Source organism: Gorilla gorilla, chromosome 19 (assembly GCF_029281585.2).
Source record: "Gorilla gorilla gorilla isolate KB3781 chromosome 19, NHGRI_mGorGor1-v2.1_pri, whole genome shotgun sequence".
NCBI classification, from domain to species: domain Eukaryota; kingdom Metazoa; phylum Chordata; class Mammalia; order Primates; family Hominidae; genus Gorilla; species Gorilla gorilla.
The window spans coordinates 81,099,563-81,124,524 of record NC_073243.2 but is presented as its reverse complement, the minus strand read 5'-3'; the positions used below and the strand labels follow the sequence as shown (position 1 = coordinate 81,124,524).

General features: G+C 38.0%; 1 protein-coding gene across 2 annotated transcripts in view; it reads right to left on the bottom strand.

The window, feature by feature from the left end:
• SPEF2 (sperm flagellar 2) overlaps nucleotides 1–24,962 on the bottom strand; it is a 194,774-nt gene that overhangs the window by 48,047 nt on the left and 121,765 nt on the right. For both annotated transcript variants that reach the window (XM_055367707.2, XM_055367708.2), the window contains exons 22-26: nucleotides 22,084–22,211; nucleotides 21,863–22,001; nucleotides 14,211–14,348; nucleotides 8,237–8,388; nucleotides 4,261–4,441 (exon numbers count right to left, since the gene is read on the bottom strand). In XM_055367707.2, the coding sequence (XP_055223682.2) occupies nucleotides 4,261–4,441; nucleotides 8,237–8,388; nucleotides 14,211–14,348; nucleotides 21,863–22,001; nucleotides 22,084–22,211 (738 nt within the window). The remainder of the gene's footprint in view (nucleotides 1–4,260; nucleotides 4,442–8,236; nucleotides 8,389–14,210; nucleotides 14,349–21,862; nucleotides 22,002–22,083; nucleotides 22,212–24,962) is intronic.

The following is a 24,962-nucleotide window of genomic DNA, read 5'->3' as shown; positions in this document are numbered from 1 at the left end:
GATTACAGATGGCTAGGACTTCAGGAAAGAGACAGTTAACTGGTCAGGAATCAAGATAGAAACTAACGCTGAAGACCTAAAGAAGGTCAAGGGTGTGAGATTCTATGATGGCAAGTGGAGATCATCACACTAACCCCTTCTTCTCTTAGGTCAATAATGAAAAATCATTTTAGTATCCTTATACACATCATATCCCATTTATAAAAAATCTAATACTTATTTTATTTTATCTAGTTCATTTTGCCCATTTAAATTTAATGTAGTTGTAGATATATTTGGGCTATAAATCTACTATCTTCTCTGTACTTTCTATTTGTATTGCTTGTCCTGAATATTTTTTCTGCCCTCTTTTCTTTGCTTCTTTTGGATTGAATATTTTAAATTTCATCTTCCCCCCATGTTAGCTTGGAAATAGCACACACTAAATCACTTAGTAGCTACCCTAGAAATAACACCATGAATTATTGACCAAATAATAGACTTTGAGGAGCCACTAATTCATGGTGTAATTCCTAGGGCAATTGCTAAGAGACTAGTAGCAGAATACATGATGACCAAACTTACAGAGGGGGAAAAAAAGCAGAAAAGAAAAGACACAGAGAAGATGAAAATGAAAGGATGAAAAGATATGACATATAAACAATTTCTAAAAGTATAATTTACAAACAAAAGCACTATATATACAGAAGATTATTTCATAATAAGAAAAGGTTCAATCCACCAGAAAGATTTCACAATTTAAAATCTATATTTTCCCAATTTCACTGTCTCAAATATATATAAAGCAAATTGACCAAAGTACAGATGATCTTATTATAACTCTCTTCATAATTCAAAGGAGAAAACAAATGAGAAACATAAGATTTAAACAATGATATTTAATATATATTTAAAATACATAATAAAATATCAAAATATTTGTACATAAACTATGAAGTGCAATACGTACACTAAACACTTAAATGAATATATTTCAAGTACACATGTAACACTTCAAAAACTGACCATAAGGCAACTTCAAAAACTTTTATGAGAATATGTTCCATGAATAAAATGTAATCAAGCCAGAAAACAACATATTATTTTGAAAATTAAAAATATATTTCTAAAATGCTTTGAATTCGATGATAAAAGTAACATATTAGAAACTTTGAGATGAAGCTAAAGTAAGTCACAGAGGAAACTTTAGAGTAGCAAATGTGTTATGTTAGAAAAAAAAGATTGGATACTAATAAACTATGATCTATCTCAAATCCCTAGGGAAAGAATGGCAAAGTAAACCCAAAGAAAATAGCACGAGAAAAAAAATAATATTAAGAAAAGAAAAAAAGACACATAGTAAAATAAATGAATGAAGTTAAAAGTCAGTCATTGGAAAGCCTGGTATAACTGATAAACATCTGGCTAAGCTGATTTTAAAAAAAGAGGAAAAGCACAAATAATAAACATCAGAAGTGACAAAGTGAACGTCACATAGGCACTGCAAGTATTAACACAAATGCAGGCCATTTAAAATAACTTCATACCCATAAATTTAAACATTTAGAAATGGAAAAATTCTTAGCAAAATAATATCTACCAAAACCAACTCAAGTTTTTTCTAACAAGAAACAAACCCAGAAACATTGCATAATCTATTAAAGGTAATGAATTCTTGGGTGAGAGGAGGGCAACAAAAACTCCTGCTACAAACTTCCTATAAAACTTTAGTTCTAGAAGGCCTCTTAGTGAATGCTACCAAGCATTTCAGAAGAAATAATCCCAACTTCCACAAAATTTTCCAAAGTATAGAGAGGAAATATATCCAGACTCGATTTATTAAGCTAGTATTATCTGGATGCTCCAAGCCATCAAAGATAGCATGAGAAAGGAAAATTACAGAACTCGCTCACTTTCATTATCTCATTCAAAGACTAAAATTCTAAACAAAGTATTAACAAAACAAACCCAGTAATATTTAAGAAAGATGACGTCTCATTAAAATGTTGGACTTACTCCAGGAATGTGATGTAAGTTTAACATTAGAAAATTGGTCAATGTGATTTTTCATATTAACAGAAAATGCAGAAAAAATTATATAATACAGGCAGAAAAAGCATTTGAGAATACAATTCATGAAAAAACCTCTAGAGTAAACAGGATATGAAAAGGAATGCTCATAATCTGACAAATACTTCCTTAAAAATCAGCAGCCAACATTTTTGTGAATCTTGACAAGCTGATTTGAAAATTAATATGGAAAGGCAAAAAAGTTAGGAAAATTCAAAATGTTCTTGGCAGATGACAAGATGGGAAGATTTGCTCATTCAGGTAACAAATAAATGGTATATTGGTGTGGTGTTGGTATAAGCATAGACAAATGGAGCAATGCAACAGACTTACACATAAGTGGTCATCTAATATATGACAAAGATGATAGTGCGGTGAAACGGTGAAAGGGTTTAGCACTACCTATGAAAGCCGAGGTATTAAGTGTAGTATTGTCTACTAACTTTGAAGATAGCACACACTGCTAGATGTGTACCCAACAGTTATCTATGCACATGGGTACCAGTAGACATGTACAAGCATTCATAGCAGCAGTATCCACACCGACACCAAATTGGAAACCCAAAGGTATTATCAAAGCAGGCTGGTTAAATAAATTGTGATACATTCATATAATGCAACACAATACAGCAACAAAAAATGAACAACATAAGATGAATCTCACAAAGAAAGTTGAGCAAAATAAGACACAAAAAAGACAAAAGATATGAGTCCATTTATCTAAAGCTCAAAAGCAAGGAAAACTACACATCAGTGTTTAGAGCTATAGACTTGGGTAATAAAACTCTTAAGAACATCAAGGAAATGATTCCTAAAAAGGCAATATGGTGGTCCCCTTTAGAGAATTCGAAGTGGGTTAGAAATGGGAAGGAGCAAAGAATGACTAGGTAGGTGCAGCCCTTATTCTATTTCTCTCCAGGTAGTGGTGCCATGAGTATTTACTTTAGGTGGGTTCATTAAGTCATGCAATTATAATTCATGCGTTTTCCTTATGTATGTGAAAATCCATACTAAAATGTTTTTCAAAAGAAGCAGAAACAATGAGAGGAGTTATCATTGCTTCTGAGAGGGAGAAAAGAAATAAGTGGGGAGAACAAAAGAAAGAGAGGGAGGAAGAAAGGAAACACAGGCTGCTTGTATGAGAAGGTCAGAGAAAAAGAAGCCTGAAGGCAGAGAGGCCAAGAAGGGACTTGGAAAGCGCCCAGTTGGAAATTTTGTTTGCTGTGAGATCTGTGCTGCAAGGTCCTCTTCTACCACTTTCACAAAATCTTTTGGAAAGTTGATGCTGCTTTCTGTTTGAATGCGATATTTCATGGAAACTCAAAGAAGGCTTGGCATGTTGTGAAAAGAGAAGACATCTTGGTAGACCCAGGACTTGGCAGATGAGGGAATAGCAATTGATCACCTGAGTTAAACTCTGTGTGTATCTTCATGGTGTGGCACTTCTGCTTGGATTAAAGTTATGTGTATGCCTCCCCTTTCCCTTTTGATTTGGGTAGAAATGATATAAGCTTTGAAGTCATATAGACCTAGGTTCAAATTTCATTTGGATATTTACCTGCTAGGAGAACTTGGGCAAGTTTCTTAGCCTTTCTGAACCTTAATTCTCCATCGTAAATTGGATAATAATAATACTTACCCCATAGGTAACTTAGGAAAAATGCCTAGCAGAGGGGTTGCCAAATAGAGCCCTATAGGCCAGACTGTGATTTGCTTGACTCTGCAGAATATTTTTTAAAAATTTTTATTTCATTTCTTACATGTTAAAATTAGTAGTTTTACATAAAAATCTGAATGTCTGGCTTTTCTTGGAAAATTGGAAAATCTGGCCATGCCAGACCTCATTTTTAAATGGCAATTGCATGTGCCCCTGCAAGCAGGGGTGTGACTTCTGCTAGGCCCCAGACCCATCCCTCCTGATTGTCTTACACTTGACCCACCTCATTAACATTTCCTGACTGCCTTTAGGCCCTGCACGTGGAACCAGAGCCCAGCACAGAAAATAACCTAAATGTTGGTTCGTTTCATGATCTCAAATATTTATTGACTGAATCACATTTCTCTATTTCTTTCAGAAAAAAAATGTTTCGAAGGTACAACTTTCTACAGTGCTTGAGAGCATTGTGTAAATTTTCCACTTATAGCATATTACCAACCTTGGTACTTAATGAATGTGTATTACTAACAGAAAATATAATGAGCACTGCTTACCATGTGAGATACTGCTAAAGAAGCCTGCTGCCAGGTGTCCATGACCAACTTTTCATCGGCCTCAAAGTTGGACTCAACGTTTTCTAGGGAGTTATCCATCTTGCCCTTCAGTACTGATTTTGTTTTTGGTTTGGGTGTAACTGTTTCCAGAGAAACGGATATTCGAGGAACTAGAGGAATTCTTTGAGAAACAAACAAGCAAAAGGGATATAAAAATTTTGCTTAACAAAATTCTGTTTTTGTGACCATGTTACTTTGTAAATTTTACTGTCTTGGTTTAATCTCAATTTTCAAAGTTTTCCTGAAAGAATTATTTTAATGGAGAAAAGATTATAAAACACTGCATTCAAATTTTTGTGGTCTAGAACATCTTGTTAATAAGAAGAGACTCAAAGCAAACAACAAAAACCCATAATTTTCAGACTTAATTCTCAGTAATTATAAAGCAGAGGATTAGACAGTGGCCATTATAAAGAAAAGCAACTTTGGAATTTGTTCCAGAGCATACACTTCCCATGAAGGATAAATAAAAAAGTCAGTCGTGAAAAAGCAAACCAAACGAAACTGGGCATCACTTCTCTAAGGTGACAAGTATCATTTGGCATCCCGGAGGGCACAACTGAAGGTAGGACATGACTGTCCATGGCCATACCACATTGAACACACCTGATCTCCTCTGACAGTAACACATGACTAATACTAATGTGAGGTCTGAAAGGGGGTACTGCACAGAGGCAGCTAAGTTTTGATGGTGGGTGGGGGTAGCCTACAGCACCACCCCCACAAAGGTTTTCTCTTTGTTTTATGAAGTGCTGTGGGGACACAAAGTTAAGCTCTCCCTCCCTCTTCCCTTATTGCTGCTCCTGTGTAAAAATTTTTGAGCTGCCTCTGGGAATATCTTATCCCAGAAGGATCCCAGGATCTCAAAGGTTAACAGAAGCAGGGAAAGATCTACAAGGTAGAATGCTTAATGTGACTGGAATCCCCCTTTAGTAATAGAAAGTGCAAAGGGCTACTTATCAGCTTGGGGAAGGAATGAGAAGAGAACATCTCCAAGGATGTCTCTGTTGAAACTAGAGGAGGAGAGTCAGAATCGGTAATCTAGGAACAAGCATTTGGTTTTGTAGACTCAAGTTGCTGGAGAAGAGAGCAGTGATTCAGAAAAATGAATCACTGGTACAGTATCATAGGCACAGTCTACCGTGCCTAAAAAGGCAGCGTATTGAGGATCTGCTACTCATTTACCCACAAATTAAACTACATTTTAAAAATCAAATAAGGCTAAATCACTGTCACTCCAGTTTGACTGTGATTCATGTGTTCAATAAGTTAGGGTAAGGCTTGTGCGATCACTTCTAAATGTTTAATACAGTACAACATGTATTTTTCAACATCTTGCTTTGGAGGACAGCAGTGGTGGCATATAACTTAGAAAAAGAATTTGCATTTAGAATTTATTTACTGGAAAGAACTCTGATGTAGGTAGCTCTCTCACTATTAGTAGGTATAAACTTGAGCATGTCATTTGACTTTATGAGGTTCAGTTCCTCTTGGAATAATACAAATATAATAATTATTATGATAAGTATTCATTATTAACTAAGAGTTATTACTATCATTGTGAATAATCTTATGATACTACTACTAATATTATTATTGCTATAGGGTTGTTGGGAAGAATAAAGCGGACAAAATATATGAAAATTTTTAACATTGTTCTTGTTTCCCTTTATATATGACAGATTGATAGGTTAGTTGGTTGATATATTGATTGACTGATAGTTCCAGTAGGTACCCAAAGCTGTGATTTGAGACTGAGACTGGTGCAGAGCTATTTGCAGGAAATAAGAACTGGATGTTCTTTTGCCAGTTTCATTCTACTAACCAACATCAACAGCTTACCCATTATGCCTAACTTGCTATTGTGTGCTGAGAACAGAATGTACTGCCACTCTCGACATTGAAATTCGGCCTCTTTTGATGGTTCTAGTGGTTTATACTGCCTTTGGATTTTTTTTAATTGTTTTTAATCTCAAAGATCTCTTTCAGCAGCTTGCTGAACATTTTCCTTCTATTTGTGTCAAAAAGAGGGGACACATTTTTACTCTTAGATATTCTTGTGTACACACGGGCCTGACAGGGATGTGATGGGAGTAGATGGAAAAAGCCAGGAGAGAACAGAAATGGGCTTTGGATTGCTGCATAAAATAATGTGTTCAGGCCATCTCAAATTCTTTTTGGAACAAGGGAGGGTAAAAGAAACAAAGCAGGAACATACAATAGGTAATAATCTACATTTATTGAGCATTATTGGGACTCAATCTCATCTTCTGATACCACAATATGGTACTAAATGCTTTGTAGATTTTATTTTCCATAATCTTCACAACAACCCTCCTTTACAGATAAGGAAACTGAGGCTTAAGAGAGATGGAGTGACTTGACAACAAATAAATTGTCTTAATTTATTTACATACAATGATTGAGTAACAGAACTAGGATTCAAACCAGATCTGTCTTACTTCAAAATATATTCATTATCCTGTGTTTAGTTTGTGCAGCTCCTGACACCTGCATTGACTGAGCAAACTGCCTTCAACATAAAATATATAGCTTATCCCCTTGGAGATTTAAATTTAATCTTCAGTGCCTTTATATTATTTTTTTAAATTTGACTTTCTTTTTCCCCTCCTCATATCTGATATAATGTTTTTTGTTTCTTATCGCCTGCCTACTGATTATTAAAAAGGATTGTTTTAATTCTTCACTATACTTTATTTAGTTCAAATTAAAATTCATTTAATTTTTAAGGATTTTGATTTCTATTTTTTAATTGCTTTATTTTAATTCTTACTTTTAGCTCTCTTAAAGTTTTATAGTTGGAAACCATGCCACAGGAATCACCACCACTCCTAACTCTCATTTCTAGAAGACATTTTTCTATCTGTTCAGAATTTCTCAGAGTTTGGGATCTTGCCTTTCCTTTGCCCCTACCCATTGGATCTACAAAAGCAATGACTTACAGACTTTTATATTGCACAGGATTTGCTTGGCTGAAAATAAAATTTTTCTTCTATCCTACCACCAAATTTATTTTTTTGCTGGCAGAAATCTGATGTTAGACTATTAATAGGTCTTTCAGTCACTCTCATAAGGTCATTATCACATACTACTGAGACTTTACTGTTTCTCAATGTCTTTATCGGTAAAAGACTCAAAACACCTTCCATTTTCATTTTCATTTATATAATACAATAGGTACACATACACACCTGCTTTGGTCCTTTCATAAAAGTGTTAGAGGCTCATAATTTTTTTTTTTTTTTTTTTTTTTTAGACGGAGTCTCCCTCTGTCGCCCAGGCTGGAGTGCAGTGGTGAGATCTTGGCTCGCTGCAAGCTCCGCCTCCCAGGTTCATGCCATTCTCCTGCCTCAGCCTCCTGAGTAGCTGGGACTACAGGCGCCCGCCACCACGCCCGGCTAATTTTTTTGTATTTTTAGTAGAGACGGGGTTTCACCGTGTTAGCCAGGATGATCTCAATCTCCTGACCTCATGATCCGCCTGCCTCGGCCTCCCAAGGTGCTGGGATGACAGGCGTGAGCCACCGCGCCTGGCGGAGGTTCATAATTTCTTACCAGAAACCGTTGGGGCCAAAAGTGTTTCAGAATTCAGAATTTGTGTATATCATATATTCCCTAATACCACGTGCAGAGTCTGTGGGATGACTCCGTCATAAAACACATTTTATCTCTGCAGCAAAATGAGTAAATATTCCCTATAAATTGGATAATGTATATTAGTAGTCTTAAGTCAATGACACACTAACGTTAAAAAAAAAACATGTTTGGTTATTAGAGCTTTTTTGGATCTTGGATTTGCAGATAAAGGAGTGTGATTTTTATTAGTGGTAATTAATTTTAAATCACAAATCTTTATGTTCAAAACAATTACAGTGTGATATAATAGCCTGCCTTACCTAAGCTGGCTTTCGGAATTGTCTTTACTATCCAGTTGGACCAAAGGGATTCGAGTAAATCTCTTGTTGTCCTCTACTGGGATTTTACTTTCCATTCCCCAGTAATAATCTTGAAGGAGTCTCTTTGTATCTTGGAAACGGTTCAGTTCTGCCTTTAATAGCAAATGTGAATGTTAATATCCAAGAAAGAACAAGCCAATCTGTACATATTTCCGATAGAAGCCTCTGAAAGCACTACTTTGAAAACATTTAGATTGAAAATAATTTTCTGGAAATAAGAAGGAGCATTAGTTACAAGTCTATATCTAAGATTTTCATTAAAATTAAAGATAACTAGTGACTTTGCATTCTCTATATTTACGGAACATGATTCTATTTAACAAAATGACTTTTCTGTGCCTCTTGACATTGTGACAGTTACAGGATGTATGATGTTTCAAGTAGTGCATGCTATTTACTATTTTAACATTAGCAATTCCTGTGTCCTAGATTCAATCAGCCAATATAGTAGCAAACTTCTTTGTCATAGGTAGCATATGAGTTGATTTGGGAGATAACAAAAAACACTATACATACAAATACAAAATACAAATACAACAAAAAAACTCTGGGTTCTGGTTCTCTAGAACAACTTAACTAAGCTGTGGAGAAACAACAAAGGGCAACATAAAGTTTTTTTTTCTTTCTTTCCTTTACTTTTTTTTTTTTTTTTTTGAGACAGGGTCTTGCTCTATCACCCAGGCTGGAATGCAGTGGTGTGATCTCAGCTCATTGCAACCTCCACCTCCTAGGTTCAAGCGATTTTCCTGCCTCAGCCTCCTGAGTAGCCGGGTTTACAGGGCCCTGACCCCATGCCCTCCTAATTTTTGTATATTTAGTAGAGATAGGGTTTTGCCATGTTGGCCAGGCTGGTTTCGAACTCCTGACCTCAGGTGATCTGTCCACCTCGGCCTCCCAAAGTGCTGGAATTACAGGCATGAGCCACTGCGCCCAGCAACACAGAGTTTAAAGAATAGTTCTCTTTCCACAATTTCCTTTCTTGTTCAATATGTGGAGAAGAGAGATAATTCAGCTCCTCTAGTGCTCACAGCTAAACCCTTCTGCTTGCTTTGCCAGTAAGTACCTTGTGAAAAATGTAGCAACCCAGAAGAGCTGGTGGCAAGGTGAGCATCGGTCATTCCCTTGTTGTGACTCCCTGTCAGCACAGGTCATTTCCTTTTGTGGTATGCATATGCTGAAGTGTGTGCATAGTGAGATTTCGCACAGTGCCAACAACACAAATGTAGAATATGATATTTTTCGACCTGGTCTCCCATTCGGTTTAGGACAATATGGTGTATATCTGTGCTTCTCTTTGTTAGTGTAAACATGACCTCCAGACTTTGCTTTAGTCACTTGGGCTACTTAAATCAGTACCTGAGGGCCTAAATATTGAAGCTCCTGATACAGATGAATTCCATGGTATCTAGTTAATTACAGAAAGCATCTTTGTAAAAAGAAAAACAAAATTGACCTAATGTTCAAAGCCTTATCTACACCAAACCCAAAGATATTTATGAAGGGATCCCTACATTTATCAAACAATTATGTCACCATTTATTTTGTAAAATATCAAGAAATATTCTCTTACTGCCATATTCACAGTTCAGAACAAATAAATGTCTGGTTTTTTGTTGTAGTCTACAACAAAAGACAAGAACAGTTTCAATAAGTCTGTATTTGATATAGAAAAGGTTAAGCCAAATTGCTCCTGGAAAAAGCTGTTTTCTGTGCTATTCGACTTTTCTAGCTAAATGACTGAAACAGGAAAAAATTAATTTGGTGAACTTGAATCTAAGTTAAAAAATAAAAGTACCATTTATGTATTGTCCCACATTATAGAACATTTTTAATAGTCTCCTTGGATTTTAAACACAAATATATTTTTAAGTAGTTTTTAAACTAGCATTTTGAAATTACAAGAAAAACTAAACCTTTTTCTCTTTCCTTGCAAAACAACCAAATTAAGTTTTAAAATATTCATGTATGAACAAATCCTACAGTTTGACAATAAGTGTTTGCACCTCTCATGCTTAGGTTTGGTAAAACAGAGGAGAAAAATGAGTCTTGTAAATTATACTTATAAGAACTTGCAGAATGACACATTTATGGTGAATAGGATCAAATAGAAACCCAATTTGTACAAACTGAATATCGACAACTTTGGAGAATTAAAATAAGTGTGTTGAGGTTATAAACATTATTAGTCATTAAAGCATAGCATTGTATTATTTGGTAAATAAATTTAGAAATCAGGAAATTATTTCCTCCTTAACTTAGAGAACTAAACTATTTAATAATGATTAGGTTTAGTAGAGCTTCTTTTATACAATTGGTTTTTGGGACAGTGCTGTTATCTGTGCCTTAGGCTTACCTTATTATAGTGATTATCTTATATAAAATACTAATTTATTTTTAGAAGGCATAATTTAATTAACTAAATCTGAATAGGATGCCATACTATATCCAAGATTTTCATAAAGGCAGAATCAATCAAAATTCCTGTTACATTTATGATAACTAGTAAACAATATTTTTATGACATTATGATAACTAGTAAATGATATTTTTAATTGTTATGATAACTAGTAAACAATATTTTTAATAGTTATTTAAAACAATATTTTTAATAGTAAACAAGATTTTTAATTGAGACAGAATCTTAGATTTAAAAAGAATTTTAGAAAATCATCTAGCATAGCATTTTCTAAAATACATTTTGTACAAAATTTGTCCTATAGGCAGTTAATGAATACCTTGTTGGGGAAGAAACAAAAACTTCTCAAGGTCAAATAGTGTGGAAATAGAAATAGAAATAGAAATAGAAATAGAAATAGAAAAAGGATTTCCTTCCTGCAGGGCATCTCGATGTCTAAATATGTCGATACACTTGTCAATCTCCCAGGGAGAGGGAAGAAGGCTAGAGTAGATAGCACTTCCCAAAGTCATTTGATCACAGAGTCCTTGTTTTGTGAAACATCTTGTAGGACTAATGTCTACGGAACCCGCTGTGGGAAACATTTATCTAGCTGTCTGTTGTTACCCAATACCACAGATTCTTGATGGCTTTCTCTAGTGTACTTTCCACCGGTCCTCCAAAACCATGTGCAAACTTTTGCTTTTGAGCATCCTGGACAAAAAGCTCATTGCCTCCAAAGTCTGTTACTTGATGGGCTGTTCATTAGGCTCTTTCTTTAAATATTGAACCGAAACCTCCTCTTTTGTAATTTTCACCCCGGGTTTTTATAGGATCCTGTTGATCAGTGCAAAATAAGGCTCTCTTCAGTTCTATGTGGCAAACTTTCAACTATTTGAACAATAAATCAGTGGTTAGGAATACAGTAGACACTCCCTTATCCATGGGGGATAAGTTTCAAGACCCCCAATGGATGCGTGAAACCTCAGATAGTTCCAAACCTTATATACACTATGATTTTTCGTCTGATAACGAAATTGGCTACTAAGTGACTAACAAATGGGCAGGTAGCATCTACAGGGTGGATACACTGGACAGAGGGATGATTCACATTCTGAGCGAGACAGAATGAAACAGTGTGAGATTTCATCACACTACTCAAAATAGAGCACAATTTAAAACTTATGAATTATTTATTTATGGAAATTTCCATGTAATATTTTCGGACTGTGGGTAACAAACTATGGAAAATAAACCTGAGGAGAAGGGGGGGCTACTGTACTGGCTTTGAGGTCAGATGGGCAAATTGTTTCACCTGTGTTTGTCTCAATTTCCTCATTTTTGAAATGAAGATAACAGAACTTACAGCAGGCTGGGTGTGGTGGCTCACTCCTGTAATCCCAGCACTTTGGGAGGCCGAGGCGGATGGATCACCTGAGGTCAGGAGCTCGGGAGCAGCCTGGCCAACATGGTGAAACCGTGTCTCTACTAAAAATACAAAAATTAGCCAAGCGTGGTGGTGGGCGCCTGTAATCCCAGCTACTTAGGAGGCTGAAGCAGGAGAATTGCTTGAATCTGGGAGGCAGAGGTTGCAGTGAGGTGAGATCGCACCATTGCACTCCAACCTGGGTGCAAGAGTGAAAACTTGCTGTGAAGTTTTAATGTATTCTACATGAAAATCTTTAGAATGCTGCCTGGCATGTACATAGTAAGAACTTAGTAAATGTTAGCTTTTATTTACTGCTTTTTCCTCTTTATTCCTTGTTGGTCTTAGATATTGGTTCAGTTTCTCAAGATAAAAGTCCTCTATCTAGGGATTGTTGGAATATTGAGTACTATACCATATACAAAGGAGGTATGTACTGCTCTGAATCAAGAATGATTCATAAAAATTATCTGTTCCCTACGCCTTCATTATTGGTTTTCAGCTATTTCTGCCATAAGCTTTTGATACGACTGTTTATAATACTTGATTTTTGCTTGCCCAAACCAATGTCGTGCGGATGCTATCCAGACTGGTCTAGGCTGCTTAGTCATCTCACTTTAATCTTTGCATACAACCCATGCCATGTGGATCTGTCCTCCTGGTCATGGCCCGGCTTTGTCCTCTGCTTTGGATGACATCTTTCTAACTCCATCTTCTCTTTACAATCCAGATTCCTAACATGGCTGCATGGGGTCTTCACTGTCCTGGTATCCTGATTTCTTGAAACCTCCTACCTGAGTGGCTGCTCCTGCCTCTCAGATTTCTGCTGATATTTCAGACCTTCTGTGGTCTGGCCTATGCCTGACCCATGAATTGTCCCTTTGAAGGCTGGAAGTACCAGCATGTATTGGTCCTTTGAGGAAAAGACATTTACTGAACACCTATTACGCATTAGCTGTAGGGATTGCCAGATAAGTACTCTCATTTCCTGTAGTATCTCTTTATCTAAGTTAATCAATTAAGGATCAGAAATGTACCCTTTTCCATTCTCTATCTTCATTCCTGTTATTTTAGCTTGACTTAGCTTTAGACAGGCTGCTTCCTGACTCTAGGGCCCACCTCCCTTTTGTTAGGGCATTTGCTTTAAGAAAACTTGACATTGTAAATCCTTTCACTGTTCCTTTGAGATGTAAATCTTTTCAAAAGCCTCCTACCAGTTGTACAACCTGGGAAAGAATGTCTTTCTCAAGGACCTAAAAACCATCTCTTTGTAATATAATTAATCATCAAGGAAGACAGGGACTCTATCTCCCAGTTCCTGTGTGAGACTAGGAGCCTAATTTCACTAGGTGCATTGCTTCAAGTCCTAAAACTACCTCCTGTGATGAAGTTCGTAGAAAGTTGACTTTTCCTTCTGGTAATGTCAATTGGCAAACACAGTTGGCTTATGACCCATACCCTCTAACCTACTTCGGCTCTTAAAAACTCTCTAGCCCTTTGTCTTGGCAGAGCTGGGTTTGTGCTTTCTCCCCTATTGCTGACAATAGTGTCGAATAAAATCAGCACCTGTCTTCTAATCTTGCCCTGTGCAATTTTTTAAAATTTAATAGGCTGCAAATATAAGTTAATCGGGTTGCATTGATTATGGTCTGTTTTTCTAGTCCAGTATTGGAAAACTTTTTATTTTCAGGAATCAAATGTCTGCCTGGTCTGATCTTGCCTATGCTTGTTGTGGCCAGGCTGCTTTCCTGGGCTTTCTTTGTCCACTTAAGGGGTCTGCTTTGAGAGTCTGGTGAGACAACTCAGTTGTAAACACTATTTCTACTGTGGCTTTCTACATATCTAGGCCACCTGGAGCAAAGCTGGTGGGTAGTTGCTTGGGATGCTTCCAATTTGGGTGCATATTTGGGCTGGGTCAAAATGTATTATTTCGGCTAGCTTTTTTGGTGAGTTGGAGCTCATACCAGGCATAGTGCTATACCAAAATGAGCCCTGAACAGACCTCACATATTCCCAAGAAAGTGTCATATGAAGGACTGAGGAATGAGGCTGTGAAGGGAAGTGCCTGGGTCATTGTGACCAGCTGCTCTTACCTGCATCAGGGAAAAGAAATGGTTCATTGTCATTCCAAGAGTGTCCTGTAACCAGCTCTCATTAATGATGTCAAGCCGCTCCTGCTCTGCCTCTTCCTTCCGGGCATCACAAATGTCCCACAGGCGGTCTCGCAGATCCTGAACAGAAAAAACAGGCATGGTGGCTATGCTTTAGACTGCTGCTCAAATCACCTAGGTGCAATAAAACTAAAATCCTTTGCCTCTCTTGAAAATGTCTCTAAAGAAATTTTACACCAATTGCACTCCCACATTGTATGTGCTCATTCGACCAATATTCATCTTGAGTCTACTCTGTCAGTCCCTTACGTTTGAAGAGGACCTCACCACATCATATGTCTATGTCTACCAGAAACCCACTACGTTTTACTTTATTCATGAATGGCTATGTTTTATGTGCTTTAATCCTTCCTGAAAAAAAAAATGTGTTTGGTTGAAAAAGCCCTTTCAGTGAATTTTTGGGGGGAAATGGCAATTGTTGGTGGAAAAAAATATGCAGCTGTATTAATTAACATAATTAATTAATATAAACTTGTTAATTAATACTACAGGTGGAACATATTGTTCACCAAAAAATGTTGTCTGAGTTTAATGGGGTGATCTAAAAGTAAGCTTTGTATTAAAGAGATAGGAGCAAAGAGATTGCCGTTGCCAGATACTGGGCAATAATCAAGATGATAAATATAAATATAATAATTTATGACATACTATTTATATATAAATATATAATAAACAGTATGAATGCATTTATAGTATGATGATTTATAGTATAGTAGAGTATGAATATATAATACATTATATATATTTAATAATTTACATATAAATATAATAAAAATAGTTATCACATAGAGTCCTTTCTGTGTGTATCTATGTGTCAGAAAATAAGTCACTATACTTGTATTGGCTCATTTAATGCCTCACAACATCCTTAAGCTAGGTAGTATTATTATCTTCATTTTACAATTGAGGAAACTGAGTCACACAGAAGTTACTTTCTAAGGTCACACAAAGAGTAAGTGGTGGAGCCAGAATACGAACTGGTGGTCTTGAATAATATATACTACTATATTAGGCTTCAGTTACTTTATCTGTAAAATGGACATAATACTACTTACCTTTTGGATATGTTATGTAGAAATAATTAGCTGGTGCATATAAAGCACATGCAATAATTCCTCAATTAATGAAAACTATTATTATCTTATTCATTGCAATGAAATATTTATTGTTTAATAAGATATCCCATTAATGGAACATATACAGTCAAATAAAAATCGACAGTTTTTGCAATAATAATAATTCACTGAGGCCAGGCACAGTGGCTCATGCTTATAATCCCAACATTTTGAGAGGCTGAGGCAGGAGGATCATTTGAGGCCAGGAGTTCAAGACCAGCCTGGTCAACATGGCAAAACCCCCATTTCTATAAAAAATTAAAAAATATGAAAGAAGTCACATGAGGAGGAGCCATGATGGCCGAATAGGAACAGCTCCGGTCTGCAGCTCCCAGCGTGAGCGACGCAGAAGACGGGTGATTTCTGCATTTCCATCTGAGGTACCGGGTTCATCTCACTAGGGAGTGCCAGACAGTGGGCGCAGGCCAGTGGGTGCGCGCACCGTGCGCAAGCCGAAGCAGGGCGAGGCATTGCCTCACCTGGGAAGCGCAAGGGGTCAGGGAGTTCCCTTTCCGAGTCAAAGAAAGGGGTGACGGACGCACCTGGAAAATCGGGTCACTCCCACCCGAATATTGTGCTTCTCAGACCGGCTTAAAACACGGCGCACCACGAGACTATATCCCACACCTGACTCGGAAGGTCCTACGCCCATGGAATCTCGCTGATTGCTAGCACAGCAGTCTGAGATCAAACTGCAAGGCGGCAGCGAGGCTGGGGGAGGGGCGCCCGCCATTGCCCAGGCTTGCTTAGGTAAACAAAGCAGCCGGGAAGCTCGAACTGGGTGGAGCCCACCACAGCTCAAGGAGGCTTGCCTGCCTCTGTAGGCTCCACCTCTGGGGGCAGGGCACAGACAAACAAAAAGACAGCAGTAACCTCTGCAGACTTAAATGTCCCTGTCTGACAGCTTTGAGGAGAGCAGTGGTTATCCCAGCACGCAGCTGGAGATCTGAGAACGGGCAGACTGCTTCCTCAAGTGGGTCCCTGACCCCTGACCCCCGAGCAGCCTAACTGGGAGGCACCCCCCAGCAGGGGCACACTGACACCTCACATGGCAGGGTATTCCAACAGACCTGCAGCTGAGGGTCCTGTCTGTTAGAAGGAAAACTAACAAACAGAAAGGACATCCACACCGAAAACCCATCTGTACATCACCGTCATCAAAGACCAAAAGTAGATAAAACCACAAAGATGGGGAAAAAACAGAACAGAAAAACTGGAAACTCTAAAACGCAGAGCACCTCTCCTCCTCCAAAGGAACGCAGTTCCTCACCAGCAACGGAACAAAGCTGGATGGAGAATGATTTTGACGAGCTGAGAGAAGAAGGCTTCAGACGATCAAATTACTCTGAGCTACGAGAGGACATTCAAACCAAAGGCAAAGAAGTTGAAAACTTTGAAAAAAATTTAGAAGAATGTATAACTAGAATAACCAATACAGAGAAGTGCTTAAAGGAGCTGATGGAGCTGAAAACCAAGGCTCGAGAACTACGTGAAGAATGCAGAAGCCTCAGGAGCCGATGCGATCAACTGGAACAAAGGGTATCAGCAATGGAAGATGAAATGAATGAAATGAAGCGAGAAGGGAAGTCTAGAGAAAAAAGAATAAAAAGAAATGAGCAAAGCCTCCAAGAAATATGGGACTATGTGAAAAGACCAAATCTACGTCTGATTGGTGTACCTGAAAGTGATGGGGAGAATGGAACCAAGTTGGAAAACACTCTGCAGGATATTATCCAGGAGAACTTCCCCAATCTAGCAAGGCAGGCCAACATTCAGATTCAGGAAATACAGAGAACGCCACAAAGATACTCCTCGAGAAGAGCAACTCCAAGACACATAATTGTCAGATTCACCAAAGTTGAAATGAAGGAAAAAATGTTAAGGGCAGCCAGAGAGAAAGGTCGGGTTACCCTCAAAGGGAAGCCCATCAGACTAACAGCGGATTTCTCGGCAGAAACCCTACAAGCCAGAAGAGAGTGGGGGCCAATATTCAACATTCTTAAATAAAAGAATTTTCAACCCAGAATTTCATATCCAGCCAAACTAAGCTTCATAAGTGAAGGAGGAATAAAATACTTTACAGACAAGCAAATGCTGAGAGATTTTGTCACCACCAGCCCTGCCCTAAAAGAGCTCCTGAAGGAAGCGCTAAACATGGAAAGGAACAACCGGTACCAGCCACTGCAAAAACATGTCAAATTATAAAGATCATTGATGCTAGGAAGAAATTGCACCAACTAATGAGCAAAATCACCAGCTAATATCATAATGACAGGATCAAATTCACACATAACAATATTAACTTTAAATGTAAATGGACTAAATTCTCCAATTAAAAGACACAGACTGGCAAGTTGGATAAAGAGTCAAGACCCATCAGTGTGCTGTATTCAGGAAACCCATCTCACGTGCAGAGACACACATAGGCTCAAAATAAAAGGATGGAGGAAGATCTACCAAGCAAATGGAAAACAAAAAAAGGCAGGGGTTGCAATCCTAGTCTCTGATAAAACAGACTTTAAAGCAACAAAGATCAAAAGAGACAAAGAAGGCCATTACATAATGGTAAAGGGATCAATTCAACAAGAGGAGCTAACTATCCTAAATATATATGCACCCAATACAGGAGCACCCAGATTCATAAAGCAAGTCCTGAGTGACCTACAAAGAGACTTAGACTCCCACACATTAATAACGGGAGACTTTAACACCCCACTGTCAACATTAGACAGATCAACGAGACAGAAAGTCAACAAGGATACCCAGGAATTGAACTCAGCTCTGCACCAAGCGGACCTAATAGACATCTACAGAACTCTCCACCCCAAATCAACAGAATATACATTTTTTTCAGCACCACACCACACCTATTCCAAAATTGACCACATAGTTGGAAGTAAAGCTCTCCTCAGCAAATGTAAAAGAACAGAAATTATAACAAACTATCTCTCAGACCACAGTGCAATCAAACTAGAACTCAGGATTAAAAATCTCACTCAAAGCCGCTCAACTACATGGAAACTGAACAACCTGCTCCTGAATGACTACTGGGTACATAACGAAATGAAGGCAGAAATAAAGATGTTCTTTGAAACCAACGAGAACAAAGACACAACATACCAGAATCTCTGGGATGCATTCAAAGCAGTGTGTAGAGGGAAATTCATAGCACTAAATGCCCACAAGAGAAAGCAGGAAAGATCCAAAATTGACACCCTAACATCAAAATTAAAAGAACTAGAAAAGCAAGAGCAAACACATTCAAAAGCTAGCAGAAGGCAAGAAATAACTAAAATCAGAGCAGAACTGAAGGAAATAGAGACACAAAAAACCCTTCAAAAAATCAATGAATCCAGGAGCTGGTTTTTTGAAAGGATCAACAAAATTGATAGACCACTAGCAGGACTAATAAAGAAAAAAAGAGAGAAGAATCAAATAGACACAATAAAAAATGATAAAGGGGATATCACCACCGATCCCACAGAAATACAAACTACCATCAGAGAATACTACAAACACCTCTATGCAAATAAACTAGAAAATCTAGAAGAAATGGATACATTCCTCGACACATACACTCTCCCAAGACTAAACCAGGAAGAAGTTGAATCTCTGAATAGACCAATAACAGGAGCTGAAATTGTGGCAATAATCAATAGTTTACCAACCAAAAAGAGTCCAGGACCAGATGGATTCACAGCTGAATTCTACCAGAGGTACAAGGAGGAACTGGTACCATTCCTTCTGAAACTATTCCAATCAATAGAAAAAGAGGGAATCCTCCCTAACTCATTTTATGAGGCCAGCATCATTCTGATACCAAAGCCAGGCAGAGACACAACCAAAAAAGAGAATTTTAGACCAATATCCTTGATGAACATTGATGCAAAAATCCTCAATAAAATACTGGCAAACCGAATCCAGCAGCACATCAAAAAGCTTATCCACCATGATCAAGTGGGCTTCATCCCTGGGATGCAAGGCTGGTTCAATATACGCAAATCAATAAATGTAATCCAGCATATAAACAGAGCCAAAGACAAAAACCACATGATTATCTCAATAGATGCAGAAAAAGCCTTTGACAAAATTCAACAACCCTTCATGCTAAAAACTCTCAATAAATTAGGTATTGATGGGACATATTTCAAAATAATAAGAGCTATCTATGACAAACCCACAGCCAATATCATACTGAATGGGCAAAAACTGGAAGCATTCCCTTTGAAAACTGGCACAAGACAGGGATGCCCTCTCTCACTGCTCCTATTCAACATAGTGTTGGAAGTTCTGGCCAGGGCAATCAGGCAGGAGAAGGAAATAAAGAGTATTCAATTAGGAAAAGAGGAAGTCAAATTGTCCCTGTTTGCAGACGACATGATTGTTTATCTAGAAAACCCCATTGTCTCAGCCCAAAATCTCCTTAAGCTGATAAGCAACTTCAGCAAAGTCTCAGGATACAAAATCAATGTACAAAAATCACAAGCATTCTTATACACCAACAACAGACAAACAGAGAGCCAAATCATGAGTGAACTCCCATTCACAATTGCTTCAAAGAGAATAAAATACCTAGGAATCCAACTTACAAGGGATGTGAAGGACCTCTTCAAGGAGAACTACAAACCACTGCTCAAGGAAATAAAAGAGGATACAAACAAATGGAAGAACATTCCATGCTCATGGGTAGGAAGAATCAATATCGTGAAAATGGCCATACTGCCCAAGGTAATTTACAGATTCAATGCCATCCCCATCAAGCTACCAATGACTTTCTTCACAGAATTGGAAAAAACTACTTTAAAGTTCATATGGAACCAAAAAAGAGCCCGCATCACCAAGTCAATCCTAAGCCAAAAGAACAAAGCTGGAGGCATCACAGTACCTGACTTCAAACTATACTACAAGGCTACAGTAACCAAAACAGCATGGTACTGGTACCAAAACAGAGATATAGATCAATGGAACAGAACAGAGCCCTCAGAAATAACGCCGCATACCTACAACTATCTGATCTTTGACAAACCTGAGAAAAACAAGCAATGGGGAAAGGATTCCCTATTTAATAAATGGTGCTGGGAAAACTGGCTAGCCATATGTAGAAAGCTGAAACTTGATCCCTTCCTTACACCTTATACAAAAATCAATTCAAGATGGATTAAAGATTTAAACGTTATACCTAAAACCATAAAAACCCTAGAAGAAAACCTAGGCATTACCATTCAGGACATAGGCGTGGGCAAGGACTTCATGTCCAAAACACCAAAAGCAATGGCAACAAAAGCCAAAATTGACAAACGGGATCTAATGAAACTAAAGAGCTTCTGCACAGCAAAAGAAACTACCATCAGAGTGAACAGGCAATCTACAACATGGGAGAAAATTTTCGCAACCTACTCATCTGACAAAGGGCTAATATCCAGAATCTACAATGAACTCAAAAAATTTACAAGAAAAAAACAAACAACCCCATCAAAAAGTGGACGAAGGACATGAACAGACACTTCTCAAAAGAAGACATTTATGCAGCCAAAAAACACATGAAAAAATGCTCATCATCACTGGCCATCAGAGAAATGCAAATCAAAACCACTATGAGATATCATCTCACACCAGTTAGAATGGCAATCATTAAAAAGTCAGGAAACAACAGGTGCTGGAGAGGATGTGGAGAAATAGGAACACTTTTACACTGTTGGTGGGACTGTAAACTAGTTCAACCATTGTGGAAGTCAGTGTGGCGATTCCTCAGGGATCTAGAACTAGAAATACCATTTGACCCAGCCATCCCATTACTGGGTATATACCCAAAGGACTATAAATCATGCTGCTATAAAGACACATGCACACGTATGTTTATTGCGGCATTATTCACAATAGCAAAGACTTGGAACCAACCCAAATGTCCAACAATGATAGACTGGATTAAGAAAATGTGGCACATATACACCATGGAATACTATGCAGCCATAAAAAATGATGAGTTCATGTCCTTTGTAGGGACATGGATGAAATTGGAAATCATCATTCTCAGTAAACTATCGCAAGAACAAAAAAACAAACACCGCATATTCTCACTCATAGGTGGGAATTGAACAATGAGATCACATGGACACAGGAAGGGGAATATCACACTCTGGGGACTGTTGTGGGGTGGGGGGAGGGGGGAGGGATAGCATTGGGAGATATACCTAATGCTAGATGACGAGTTAGTGGGTGCAGCGCACCAGCATGGCACATGTATACATATGTAACTATCCTGCACAATGTGCACATGTACCCTAAAACTTAAAGTATAATAAAAAAAAAAAAAAAAAGAAAGTTACCTGGTTAATAGTTCAAACCATTTTCTTTCTCATCCTCATACTTCACAAAAGTAAGGAGCAAATGAGTTGGGGTTTTGCAGGACAAGATATGAAAGCCAGCTAACCCTGTCCCAATAGGTCACTATTTCCTTACATTCACTCGTTGATGTAGTTCAGCCTTTGTTTCCTCATCATCCCACAGGTCATCAGGAAGGGAGTTGAAATCAGCCTGCCATTGAGCTACAAAATCTTGCTTGTGATCCGGACGCTTTAGAAACTCCTGGAAACTTGTTCTGTAGACATTAATAGAATGAGATAAATTTTATATGTCATGCCTCTAAACTGTAAAATTCTGACTTTGGAAACATTACTTACCTAATCTCATATAAGTAAGCAAGCACAGTATGCTGGTCTTCCCTCAGATGCCTGAGTACTGTTTTGATGGTGTTTATATAGGAATTTTCTATCAGTTCCCAGTAAGGTACTAAAAACAAAGGCATTTCCTGTTAAATGGTAAAGTGTAGAAACTGTTACTTCAAAATGAAAGTTCTTCTGAATAATAGCGTCAAAAGAACAGTCCCAAGCAAAAAGGTCAAGATGCAACTGCAACTACATAAAGCATTCCCTGTGAGACTTCTTGCTCCTCTTCTCTCACACGCCCCCCACTCCAGCAAATTCATATTCCAAATAATCCTCCATGTCTCAGCCCAGATATTATTTATTCCAGAAATTGGGGGCGGGCGGTCGTGGTGGTGGCTCATGCCTGTAATCCCAGCACTTTGGGAGGCCAAGGTGGGCAGATCACCTAAGGTCAGGAGTTCTAGACCAGCCTAGCCAACATCAAGAAAGCCTGTCTCTACTAAAAATACAAAAAATTAGCCAGGTGTGGTGGCATGTGCCAATCCCAGCTACTTGGGAGGCAGAGGCAGGAGAATTGCTTGAACCTGGGAGGCGGAGCTTGCACTGGGCCAGGATCATGCTGTTGCACTCCAGCCTGGGCAACAACAGCAAAATTCCATCTAAAAAAAAATAACTATTTATTCCAGAAATCCTACCCAGATACAACAAGTCTGCAAGGTCACCCACTGAGGTTCTGAGGTTCTCCCTTAGTATCCTGTACTTTTCCCATCATAACACTGATGACGTTAATTGTAACATCATCATTTACTTGTCTATACTCATCTCTAGAATGGCAGTCCCATAAACACAGAAACTGTCTTGTTTACCATTATAAGAAGACTCTTCAAAAAGTTTATGAAACATGCATATTATGAAAAAACTATGCACGAATTTTGAAATTCAAAATTCAAAATTTCAAAATTAATGCATAGTTTTTATAACATGTTTGAACACATCTGAAGATGATGTAGTTTCAGACACTGAGAAAGACGAGGTATCAGTTTGAAAAGAGCCTCTATCTGAGCAACATGAATTCTGCAAAAATTGAAACAAGAACAAACATCAAATTGCTGGTAAAGCTTGGGAGGAAGAATGGTGAAATCACTGATGCTTTACAAAAAGTTTATGGGCACAATGTTCCAAAGAAATTAGCAGTTTACTAACTGATCTTAAGAAGAGACGAGATAATGTTGAAGATGAAGCCTGCAGCAGTAGACCAATCCATATCCATTTTCAAAGAAAAAATTAACTTTTTGTGCCCTCACTGAAGAGGACCAATGATTAACAGCAGAACAATAGCCAACCCCACAGACATCTCAATTGGTTCAGCTTGCGCAACTCTGACTAAAAATTAAAGTTGAGCAAACTTTCCACTAGATGGATGTCAAAACCATTGTGCCCAGATTAGCGGCAGACAAGAGCAAAGCTTTCAATAGAAATTGTTAACAAGTTTTGACAAACTTGTTAACAATTTCTATTGAAAGCTTTGCTCTTGTCTGCCACTAACAATGATCTTCGACAAACCTGACAAAAACAAGCAATGGGGAAAGGATTCCCTATTTAATAAATGGTGCTGGGAAAACTGGCTAGCCATATGTAGAAAGCTGAAACTGGATCCCTTCCTTACACCTTATACAAAAATTAATTCAAGATGGATTAAAGACTTGAATGTTAGACCTAAAACCATAAAAACCCTAGAAGAAAACCTAGGCAATACCATTCAGGACATAGGCATGGGCAAGGACTTCATGTCTAAAACACCAAAAGCAATGGCAACAAAAGCCAAAATTGACAATTGGGATCTAATTAAACTAAAGAGCTTCTGCATAGCAAAAGAAACTACATCAGAGTGAACAGGCAACCTACAGAAGGGGAGAAAATTTTTGCAATCGACTCATCTGACAAAGGGCTAAGATCAAGAATCTACAAAGAACTCAAACAAATTTACAAGAAGGAAACAAACAACCCCATCAAAAAGTGGGTGAAGGATATGAACAGGCACTTCTTAAAAGAAGACATTTATGCAGCCAAAAGACACATGAAAAATGCTCATCATCACTGGCCATCAAAGAAATGCAAATCAAAACCACAATGAGATACCATCTCACACCAGTTAGAATGGCAATCATTAAAAAGTCAGGAAACAACAGGTGCTGGAGAGGATGTGGAGAAATAGGAACACTTTTATACCGTTGGTGGGACTGTAAACTAGTTCAACCATTGTGGAAGTCAGTGTGGCGATTCTTCAGGGATCTAGATCTGGAAATACCATTTGATCCAGCCATCCCATTACTGGGTATATACCCAAAGGAGTATCAATCATGCTGCTATAAAGACACATGCACACGTATGTTTATTGCGGCACTATTCACAATAGCAAAGACTTGGAACCAAGCCAAATGTCCAACAATGATAGACTGGATTAAGAAAATTTTGCACATATACACCATGGAATACTATGCAGACATAAAAAATGATGAGTTCATGTCCTTTGTAGGGATATGGATGAAGCTGGAAACCATCATTCTCAGCAAACTATCGCAAGGACAAAAAACCAACCACTGCATGTTCTCACTCATAGGTGGGAATTGAATAATGAGAACACTTGGACACAGGAAGGGGAACATTACATCCTGGGGCCTGTTGTGGGGTGGGGGGAGGGAGGAGGGATAGCATTAGGAGATATACCTAATGTAAATGATGAGTTAATGGGTGCAGCACACCAACATGACACATGTATACATATGTAACAAACCTGCACGTTGTGCATATGTACCCTAAAACTTAAAGTATAATAAAAAAAATCATAAGAAAGACAAGGTGAAAGAAGAGAGAACAGTTGTGAGTAATGACAT